The 11336-nt window shown below is 49.6% G+C and overlaps 1 protein-coding gene across 1 annotated transcript in view; it reads right to left on the bottom strand.

Annotated features, from left to right (window-relative positions):
• DLGAP4 (DLG associated protein 4) overlaps window positions 1–11336 on the bottom strand; it is a 99171-nt gene that overhangs the window by 29372 nt on the left and 58463 nt on the right. The window contains 1 exon segment of the mRNA XM_014586148.2: window positions 2186–2547. Coding sequence (XP_014441634.2) covers window positions 2186–2547 — 362 coding nt within the window.

Here is an 11336-nt window from a genome sequence, read left to right as displayed (position 1 = left end):
TCCCTACTCTGAGGAGGGTGCCATCACATCGATCGCTTGGGGTCCGTTGTCTTCCAAGAGGTGGGAACCGTTCCTTCTAGTCCTCTCCTTTACACGCATCAGAGAGAAGGAAAAAAAAAAGACGACGAAAGAGAAAGAAAACACACACACACACACACAAAGCCACAGCCGTTATCTGGTGCAGTCGAAGCTGGGGCCCTCTGAGGCAAGGAGCACTCCCCCAACCCTGTGGCTGCAGCCGGGAAAGGCAGGCTGGAGATGCCTGCACCAAGGGTAAGCCTCGGACAGCAGTTCTGGATTTGGTAATCACCACCAAGGCCAGAGCCAGTGAAGGCCCTGAAAACTGGGATGCCATCCCTGGGCCTCAATCACACTTGGTTGAGGTTATCTTCAGTAGTGGGTGGCCTGGGGGAGCAGCAGGAAGGACCAGGGCCAAGTCCAAAGCTAGCACTCTTTATGCTCCTGCGAAATGGGAAACACACTGCCACAGGGATGTCCTGGGCCTGTCAGCCTTGTCCAGGAGAATGGTGTCTGGCCTCATAGCAGCCAGGTCAGCTCTCTTATTATCAGTCAAGAATGAAGGAGAACCCTCACATAACCTAGAGCTTGAGGCACTGTGGGACAGGATGAGGGTGCGTGCGCTCTTCACGCTCAGCCTCCTAGACAGACATAGTGGTCAGAGAGCTCCCTGGGGCAGGACACAGCCACATTGCTCCTCGGCAAGCCCCTGGTCAGGGAGAGTAGCCTCACTGTCTTACCACGGAGCTGCAGTGAGAGCAGAAGTAGGACAGGCCCAAGAACTAGAGTTCTTATCCCAGTGTGATTTTCTGGGAGAAAGGCATAAAGGGTGGTCCTGAGTTTCTCAGGCCTTGGGAAGATAAGAGAATCTGGTTTGTCGAGTGGGAGAGGCTGCCCAAAGACTTGGTGTAAAGATCAAGGGTGTTAGAGAAGAGGCTATGAGGGGTGGGGGGCTGGATCCTTAGGGAGAAGCCAGCTGGACCTTGGAAAACAGGAATCTGCTGGCCACTCTCTTCTTGCATGTCTGTGAGGAAACTGAGGCTCAGAGCTGCCTCTTGGGGGAAACAAATTCAAACAAGTATAAGAAATTGCCCAGTGAGCTTTCTTTGCTCTATTCAGCCCCCCCTTTGTGTTCCCTGTTCCTTCTGTATTCTACTGCTTTGTTGATCAACTTGGCCTTGTCCAGGGGTGACTGGGGAGATGAAGCCACATGCCTACCACCTCATCCTCCTTGGCTGACACCTCCTAACCCTCCACCCCCAGCCCACTGTAGTTGCCCCTTGCTCTACTTTAAACTGTAGTTCACCTAGGGTAGAGAGTCCTCTTACTTTGGGTTTAGAGCAGCTCTTGAACCCTATATGGCAGGACCCAAGTTTCCCCAGCTTGGCTAATAGAAGATAGATTACTGACACTGGGTGTGTGCAGGAGTCATGTGGAAGCACTGGTGGGAAGCAGGCACACCTGGCCCCTGTGTATTGTGGGCAGGTGTGCAGTGAATCTGGCTTCTGGGAGGACCTGCTGGCTTTGGCCACTTGGCTCTGGGGAACCATTCACTTATACCCTTTCCCAAGGAGGGAGGCACTGGAACCAGCATCACGCTTCCAATTTGACATGAGCCTGATGCCTAAAGCCACCTACCTGTCCCCAAGGCCCGAGAGGGCTCTGGGCAAAGTTCCCCTTGAGCAACACCCACGGCTCAAAAGCCCTGGGTCCTGGGCCCCTGGCCCATCGGCGTATATGCTCCACGCTGCTCCCGCCGCCAAGCGGGGCTATGGCCTCCGCACCCGAGCTGACCTTGGATTAAAGAGCTGTTAGGCCAGTCCCACCTCCCACGGGGCGGCTGGCAGGGAAAAGGGTGGAGTGGACAGACAGACAGTGGACAGCAAACAGTGGACAGGAGATGGCTGGCTGAGTGTAACTACATTCATTGGGACAACCCATTGGAGGAGGAACACATGGTCATGGCTACAGACTCTGCAGCACATGTGAGTACAAGAAAGGAGTGGCTATGGGCAGAATTTGGTTTGGCCCCTTGGGGCTGATCCTCCGAAATAGACAGACAAACCACCTTTTCCCAGGAGACCTAGTGGGCCTCCACCAGATGTAATTACACGCAGGCAGGTGTATGGAGCGGATGGAGGACACAAAGTGCAAGAGGGGCCCCTACTTGTATTCCTATTGATGACAGTTTCCTTTTGGGGATGGCCTCGGGGTGAGACTCAGAGCTGGTCAGCGTCCCTTGTTCGCTCTTCAGAGCTGCATGTTTTGGGGGTGGCTCCGGGGCCTCAGGGGCTGGGGCGACTCCACCCCGCGTCACACTGGGTGGTCGGGTACTGCTGTCCAGGCTGTCTGATGAGTTGCTCAGGCCCGACTGGCTAGGCACCTCGCTCTTGTGGTCCTGGCTGTCCAGGTAGGTGTCTTGGGCGGACTCTGTACTGCTCTGGACTGTGACCGAGATGAACGGCTTTGAGGTGGTGCGTGGAGGAACCGGTGGCGGGGTCTTCTTATATGCCACTAGGCATGATGTACCTGCAGATGGGTGAGAGGACAGGGGAGAAGGTGAGAAGGTGACACTTCCAACTCTCTGAAGCCCCTTCCAGGGCTGGAGTCTTGACTGACTGGGCCTTAGTTTGGGCCTCAGCCATTCCCTCAGTGAGGATTTCTGGGGCAAGAGAATGAGGGTCAGACACAGTAAAGACCAGGACAGACACGCACAGCCCCACTCACTCTCATGCGAGCCCAAGTCTTGTGGAGGAGGCCAACAATGACCAAAGACGCCCTCCACCTCATAGTCACACAAAAGCATTATCTAGCTGGGACATGGGCTAGACAGCAAGGTGCATGGAGCCATGAGGCTGTGACAGAGCCTAACCTGTGCTAAGAGGAGGCACTGACAACAGAGAAGTCAGGACAGCGAAGGATGGTTGACTGCTTTCCTTGAGGTCACTGAAAGACCTACTGCTTCCCTGATCTTTTCCTTCCCTCTCCCTATCCCTCTGCTATCCTCCTGCTCAGATGCTCCCTCCCGTCTGGTCAAAAATGAAGGCTCTCCACTTCCCTATCTTGCCACTCCCACTCTACCTCTTACTCCTAAGGTGGAAACCCCACAGGCCAGTCTGCCTCCTGCAAGACTCCATCAAGCCTGCACGACTCCTTGTCCCTGGTGGGAGTCTGAGACATCTCTCTCATCATCTCTCAAGCCAGATTTGAGCTGGCCCACAGAAGTGGCACAGATCAACAGAGACCCACTGCTTTTACTCAGATGCCAATTCTTTTTGAGACAAGGTACTTTTCCTACAGTAGCAGCTATTTTTGTGGGGCTGTGTCTGATCCAGTGGCCTTTCTCAGCACCTTAACTCCCAAAACACCCCCTTCCTCCTGTAAAGACTAACATAAACCCCTAACCTGGTTTAGGTCCACGCTGAGAGATGGACAGATAAGCCCTGCCCTCAATGGGTTACCACTCACACAGATGGTGTGGTTCAAAGGCAACTCACAAAACAGGGCCCAGTGCTATGGGAACATGAACAATAGGCATCAGAATCTACCCATCTGCACCTAATATAGCCACACACACCTATCAGGATGGCTAAAATCAAAAAGTGAGAACATAAAATATTATCAAGGATATAGAGAAACCAATATAGCTACCCTAGAAAACAAATTGGCATCTTATAAAACTAAACATGTAGCTGCCCTACTCACCCTTGGGCATTTATCCCAAGCAATGATAACATGTTCACAAAAAACTTACATATGAATGTTTGTGACAATTTTATTTGTAATAGCCCCAAATTGGAAACCTTCAAGGGGTGACTAGGTAAATAAATGATGATATATCCACATTACGGAATACTATTCAGAAATAAAAAAGGAATGAAGTATTAGCACAAGCAATAAATCTCAAGTCAATTATGCTGAGTGAAAAAAGCAATCCTTGGGGACCAGCAGTTAGTGTAATGGCTATGTTGCTGGACTCCCATGTAGTCGACCACAGTTTGAGTCCTGGACCCGGTGGCTTAAACTCACGCTGGGCATGTGTGTGTGCGTACCCAGGATCCCGAGAGGAGAATGGAGAAGGGACTGTGGCGTGACCATCCTGCCCAGGGGGGTGATTTCTCGCTTTCTATCTCTCTGTTGCTGTCTTTCTGGCGAGCGCACGTGCCTTATAGCAAAAACAAACAAACTAAACCTCTCCAAAAAAAAAAAAAAAAAAAAGCAATCCTTGGGACCAGTGAATGGCATAATGGTTATATTGCTGGACTTCCATGTAGTCGAATGTGGTTGGAGTCCCAGACCCAGAAATGTAAAACTCATGCCAGATGTGAGAGCATGCATGCCCAAAATCCCAGTAAGAGAACAGAAGAGAAGGACTACAGCATGGCCATCACCCTTGGGGGAAGATTTCTTACTTTCTCTCTGTCTCTCTGATGAGCTCATGTGCCCTATAGCAAAAAAGTGGGCGGGGAGATTAACAATCCTCCAAGTTAACATATGGTATGATTCTATTTTTATAACATACATTTTTTTAATTGCCAGAGAGCATATCTGCCTGCCAGAGTGAGAGAGTGAGAGTGAAAGAGAGAAAAAGAGAGAGAGAGATTATACTCCCTTAATGGGGTATGATCATGGCTCAATCCTCTCTTCTCTAGTTCTCCATCCCATCAGGATTTTAGGCATGCACACACACACAGCAGCATGTTTTTCATGCCAACGGCAGTCTGCTGTGCATGGGATCTAGCTCTGCATGCACAGCACTTAACTCCTGTACTACAAGACCAGCCCTATAGCATATTCTTAAAATTACCTAATTATAGAGATGGAGAACAGGTTAGTGGTTACCAGGGGTTAGGGCTGGGAAGTAGGGGAGAAGGTGATGGGGAGGGCAAGAGGGAAGCTTAGTTGTGGTTAGAAAAAAGTAACAAGAGGGGTCCTTGTGTGCAGTGATGAAATAGTTCTGTATCTTGACTGTGGGAAGGATGACATAAACCTACATGTGATAAAACTTCACAAAACTCCACACTCATACCCATCCAGATACCCTCCCTGTGAGTACAAGTGAAACTGGGAAAATCTGAGTAAAATGGGTGGATGTTCTATGTCAAAATTCTAGATGTGGTGTTGTACTACAGTTCTGTAAGACTGTACCATTGAGGGAAAGTGGGTATAAAGTACATGGGATCCCTTTGTGTAATTTCTTACAACTGCATGTAAATCAACAGTTACCTAAAACCAAAAAATTTAATTAAAAAGACACATCCGGGGGCTGGCAGGTGGTGTGGTGGTTAAGGATGCTGGACCTCCACATGGCTGGCTGTGGTTCAATTCTCAGACCTGGTGGCTTACTTTCTCACTTTCTCTGGTAAAATTAAAACAAATAATAATAATTAATAAAGTTAAATAAAAATAATTCTTAAAAAGAAAAAGACCCATCCATTTGCCCACTCATCCAACAGACATCTATGAAGCCTGGTCTGGCCTGTACTGGATTCTAGGAGACCCAGGAGCCCTCATCAGCAGAGAAGCAGCTGTGAAATGAGTGGTTGGAAAGGAAGAGGCTCCACAACAGAAAAGCCCAGGAGCTGGATGCTGTGGCTGTGCCCAGCCTGGTCTGGAGGTGACCAAGTGCTCTGGGCATTCCATGCCAGAAGCACTAGCTTCCAGCTCATCTATTCGAAACACCCTAGTTCTGCTCAGGTCTCGGGAATGCTTGGGGTACCCCAAGACAGACACACCCAAACTCTCTGATGACCAACCCAATTAGAAGGAAAGCACCAACTGGGGGCTGGAGAATAGCCGTATTGGAGGAGGCAGGGCCCAGGGCAGCAGGAGAACAACCCCTTCTTGTGTGAGAAGGGTCAGGCTGACAGCCAGCGAAGGGTCATTTGCTAAGCTGTGCTCAGCAGCTTTGTGGCTTAGTAATCTAAACCTTGCAGTGACTCTGTGAGGTGAGGATAATGGTAATTATACAACTGTCCCTCAGTATCCACAGGGCATTGACCCCAGGACTCCACCTGCAGATACTGAATGTGATGCTCAAATCCCTTATAGAAATGGTGTAGGACTGCACAGAACCTACACACATCTGCCTGTGTACTTTAAATCATCCCGACTACTTATAGTACCCTGTACCATGTAAATGCTAAAGAGTTACTATACTATATTGTTTTTTTATGTGTATTTTTATTATTGCATTAGTTAATTTTTTTTGAGTATTTCTCATCTGTGGTTGGGTGAATCTGCAGATATGGAACCCATGATACAGAAAGCTGACTGGTTCTCTGGGGTCTGGATTAGATTAGAACAGCCCCAACATGCTCAAAACATTTAAGAGGAAATATCCCCCCAAGAAGGGTAGCAGTTAGTATGAGGGAGCCAGAACTGGCTCTAAGCCTGACTGAGGCTATGTGACCTGTCAGGATCCTTGTCCCCATCTGTGGGGTGGGGATGACACTGGCTGTGAGGACAACGTAGGGGAGAGATACCCTCTCTCTCTCAGGGGGCAACCAGGCTACCCACCTGTGGGGCAGAGGTCTGAAAGGAGGGCTCGTCCTCCAGGCCCTCTCATGCTGCTGAGGCAGAGCCCTGCTGAGGCACACAGAGGCCTGGAGCCCTGGTTGAGGTAGCCCATCATGAGAAGGAAAGTGAACCCAGGAAGTCCAGCCCAGATGCAGTAAGAGGAAAAGTAAACTTGTCTTGGACATTCTGTGTCTCCTGGGGCCTAGGTCCCAGGCATGTAAAAGCAGTTACTAGCATAGGATTCGGGGGCACGAGGGGAGGTCTTGTGGGGAGCAGGCATCCTTCACCTCTTGGTCCTGTCCCCTGTGGGAGGAAGATGGGACCTGACCTTGAATGGGAATTTTTGTTTTTAATTGTCAGAGGACTTTTATGCTCATCAGAGAGAAAGGGGGAGAGTGTGTGCTCCCTAATGGGTATAATCATGCCACAATCCCCCTTCCTTTATTTCTCCATCCCATCAGGATCTGGGGCATGTATGTACACAAGCCTAGCATATATTTCAAGTTGCTGGGGCCAGGATTCAAACCACAGTTGGCCATGTGGGATCCAGCTCCCTATGCACAAAGGTTAACCACTGGGCTACAGGCCGGCCCAGAACAGCTTCTATTTCACAGGTGTGACGTAGGACATAAGGTCCATCACCCCACCCTTTCCCCTTCCAAAGTCTGCTCCAACCACTCTTCCTACCTTGGGTCTTTACACATACAGCTCCTTCTACTGGGAGGGCTTCCCTCTGCTCCTCACATGTTCCCAATGTCCCTTCTTTGGAGAAATCTTACCTCACTGCCCTCTTCTCTTTCACCAGAGCTCTGATTACATCTGTCACCAGTTTCTTTATAGATTTACCTGTTTGGGGCTAGAGGCTGGGACAGCTGGGGGAATTATCCTGGCCTAGGGTAATGCCTCAAGCACAAAAGGTTCTCGGTGAATATTTGCTGAAAATGAACCTTATTACCACTACCAAAAAAATGCAGCTGCCAAAAATCAAGATTGTTTGGCCATAGTGAAGGTTCCCAATACTTGACTATCCAGGATTCTGGATCCCATCACAAATCTAGAGCCTTTTCTGTTTGGTCCCCACTCCTCCCAACCCCGAGGGTGCCCCTTGAAGCTGCAGAGAACCAAATGCCCCATGCACCCATGTACCCACGCCTCTCCACATGTACTCCCTTCTGCTGGAACCCTCATCCCTCCTGGTCCTTCTGCCAGCCCCTCTCCTTTCTCTGTGCATCAGCTAGAGCACTCAGGGTTGTGTGTACCTCTGAGTGTGTCCCATGTGTGCCAGTGGTCCTGTGTCTATCCCAGAGGGTGCAGAGCCACCATTAGACTTTAGAGGGAGGCAAGTGCTCCAGAGACCCAGGATGCTGGCCTTGATCAGTCCTGCATCCTCCAACATAAGAGCAGGCCCTCCCTGCCCTAGGGAGACGTCCTCTGTGCCACAATTTACAAGGCATGCAGCTCCAACTCCCTGATCATTCAGTCTGGGAAACTTGGATTTGCCTGGGAAGCTTGGGGGTGTGCACCTCTCAGGTGACTATCTTCTCCAGCTGGCCCTTGTGCATACTTTCAGAGATCCGGAGTGAAGCAACTGAGCCACAAAACGGTGACCACCCATCCCCAGCCACATGCTTGCCTGTACCCATCCTGGCCATGCAAGTTCCTTGTGCCAAGGCTCAGATAGGAGCCAGCTGTGTGCTGCCTCCTCTGTTCCTGCCCCAGCCCCAGACAGCTAGTTCAGCCTCCCTCCCACAGTGCACGGGTCCTCATCTCTTCTAAACAGGCTCCTTGGTCTCATTATTTCCACCATCTGTCTCATGATTTTAACCACCAACCCTTCAGTGGGATCATTCTGAACCTCCAGAATCTGCGTTTGTCTTGGACACCAATGTCCATGGAAGCCTAGAGGTTACAAAGGTGTCACACTGATGCAGACAAAGCCAAACAGCTCAGGGAGCTGGATCTGCCCTTGAGCCCATCCAGCAGTCAGGATGCACTGCCACTGGCGATGATTCTGATGCTAACAACTGACATGAACACCCTGCCAAAAGCTGTTATTCTTTCTTTTAAGGACCTCATTTGTTTCATTCAAGCGATGACCATTGTTAGTTCACTTGCCTTTTCTCTCTCCTTCCCCTACCAGGTAGGGAACCTGAGTATCTAATATAGGCCCCCGGGAGTAGGGATACCCCGAGTATCTAGGGTAATTATGATGTTTTCTCAGTTCCAGGCCCACTACACAGCTGGGATCAGTAAATACTTATTGAACGGGGGCCAGCAGGTGGAGTGGTGGTTAAGGCGCTGGATTCCTACCCTGGACCTAGTTGCTTTTTCACTTTCTTCCTCTCTCTCTGTTTCTCTCTAATAAGTGCACATACCTTATAGCAAATTTAAAAATAAGAATAGTAAGTGAAATGAAATAAATAACTCTTTAAAAAAATACTTATTGAATGAACAAATCCCTATTTGACAACTGGGTAAACAGGCTCAGAGCTGCAGAATGATTTACTCCTGGCTCTGAGTTAGAATTGAATGCCCAGGGGCAGGACTTTGAAATTCCTTAGGTCAGTCCATCCTCTTTCCTCTCTCAGCACAATTTGGTGGGAGGCAGAGCCTTGAGCAGCTCTGCTTGAAGTTGGGCAATAAGGCTGTGGGAATGCCCTAAAGCACTGGGCATGAGAAATGGCCTGAAAAATAACCATTTCTGAAAAGTGGTAGAGGGCCAGTCAGGTGGCATGGTGATCAAAGTGGCTGGATCCCACTGAATGGTTCACGTCCTAGACCTGGTGACATGTGCATGCATGCCGAGAATCCTGAGTGGAGAAGGGATTGCAGTGTGGTCATACTCTCAGGGGTGGGGGTGGGGTTCTTCCTCACTATCCCTCTCTCTTCCCTTCACTATCTCTCTCTGGGAATATATGTACCCTATAGCAAAGATTAAAAAAAAAAAAGGTGGTAGGGAAGGAAAATATGTGGTAATTCTAGCAACATTTTCCAGACAACACATATCTATGCACAGATTTAAAAGAATGATTAGGGTATGAGGCCTGGGCCAAGTGCTACTTTATACAGACACAACTGAAAAGGGAAGGACATACCATTGGTGTTTTACCCATGAGAACGGCTTTCACTCCTGTGAGTGGCAGTCTAGAAAGTTCTGCCTCTACGAGGCCAGCTTTCCAAGTTCTAAACTCAACCGTGGTCATGATGGGCTGTGTACTTTGTATAGGGCCCGGGTCTCTTCTGGGCCTTAGTTTCCCTAGCTGTAAACTAAGTAGCTTGACCTTAAAGGGGGGTCACAAGTTCAAATGTCTATAGGGCCTCTAACTCCTCTGGCCCACAACTGCCATGTGGACAACAACTGGGTCCATAATTATCATAGCTGCCCCATGTAATAGGAGCCAGAAATATGGATTTAGAAAAATACAAAAAGTGGGCTGGTAGGTGGTGTGGTGGTTAAGGGTGCTGGACTCCCATATGGCTGAGTGTGGTCTGAGTTCTGGACATGGCGGTTTCCTTTCTCACTCCCCCCACCTCACTCTGTCCCACTCTGGTCAAATTAAAATAAATTAATAAGTATATAAATAAATAATTAATTCTTTTTAAAAAGATGTTTTTATTATTTTATTTTATTTGTTATTATTTTTTATGTTTTTAGTTTTACCCGAGAAAGACAAACGGAGAGAGAGAGAGAGGAGAGAAAGAAAGTAAACCAGCAGGTCCAAGACTCAAACCGTGGTCAGCCATGTGGGAGTCTAATACCCTAACCACTATGCAACCTGCTGACTCCAATAAAATAATTCTTAAAAAAAAAAAAAAAGAAAAAAATACAGAAAACTCCAAATGTGGGCCCGTGTCTGCCAGCTAGTGTGGCCTGTAGCACATGGGCTGAGACTGGAGCAGCAGGCCTCAGACTGCTTTGTGCTCCTCTGGAGCTCTGGCCCCTCCCTGGCTCCCAGGAAGTCTGTCCCTCAGAGCCTCCCCTCAGAAGGCAGGATGCCCATGGAAACCCTGCAATAGAGGCAGCCAGGAGGCTTCTGATGGTGTCTCAGTTCTGGCTGTACAAAAGCAGAGCCCTCCGTGGTTGCAGACCAGGTCTGGTTTCAGGCTCTTGGTACCAGGGCACAGGTGTCAGGACAGCCCCATCAGGAGCCCAGCTGGCCACCCTGCTTCAGGGGTCTGGAGCAGCTGCCAGAGGGACCTGCTCATTTGCCAGGGCAATACCCTCACCCCAGCTGCTCCTCAAGAGAGCTATTCACACCCCAGCTGGGGTCAGAGTAGGAGGGGCCGAGAGGCTAGGAGAGGAAGTTAAGCAATGCCCTCCAGGTAAACCCACAGTTCAGGGCAACTTGGCCAGGCCAGTTCCCCAGTCAGGGCCTTCTGAGCAGGTTAGATGGTGGCAAGCTCTGGCTCTGCTGGCCACAAGGACAGGGCCTGGTGACCCCTGACCAAATACCAGAATGTGACTGAAAAGTTACCCTCCCTGCCTGGGATCCCTACTGCCAACTGCCTATCCTCAGGCCCTGCTCTCCACACACGGTTCCAGATGCTCCAACCCTCTTTCCAGAAACGCCAGCACCCCTGACAGGTTCCCCAGGCACTAGCACTTCTCCAACATGGCTGAGTCTCACCATAGCCTGCAATGAAAGGCCCAAAGGGGTGGAGCTACTGGTCCCAGGTTATATAGGTCACTGTTGGGGTGCTGAACTGGAAAAAGGATATGGAGACTCTTAATTTCCCAGGGCTGGATGGGCCCTAAGAGAGGTATAGCAACCCTCGTGATTTTTATTTTATTTTTTTAG

The sequence above is a fragment of the Tupaia chinensis genome, unplaced genomic scaffold (genome assembly GCF_000334495.1).
Source record: "Tupaia chinensis unplaced genomic scaffold, TupChi_1.0 Scaffold000115_1, whole genome shotgun sequence".
In the NCBI taxonomy this organism is placed as follows: domain Eukaryota; kingdom Metazoa; phylum Chordata; class Mammalia; order Scandentia; family Tupaiidae; genus Tupaia; species Tupaia belangeri.
Note: the sequence above shows the minus strand (reverse complement) of the source record. Positions and strands in the feature narration are given on the sequence as shown.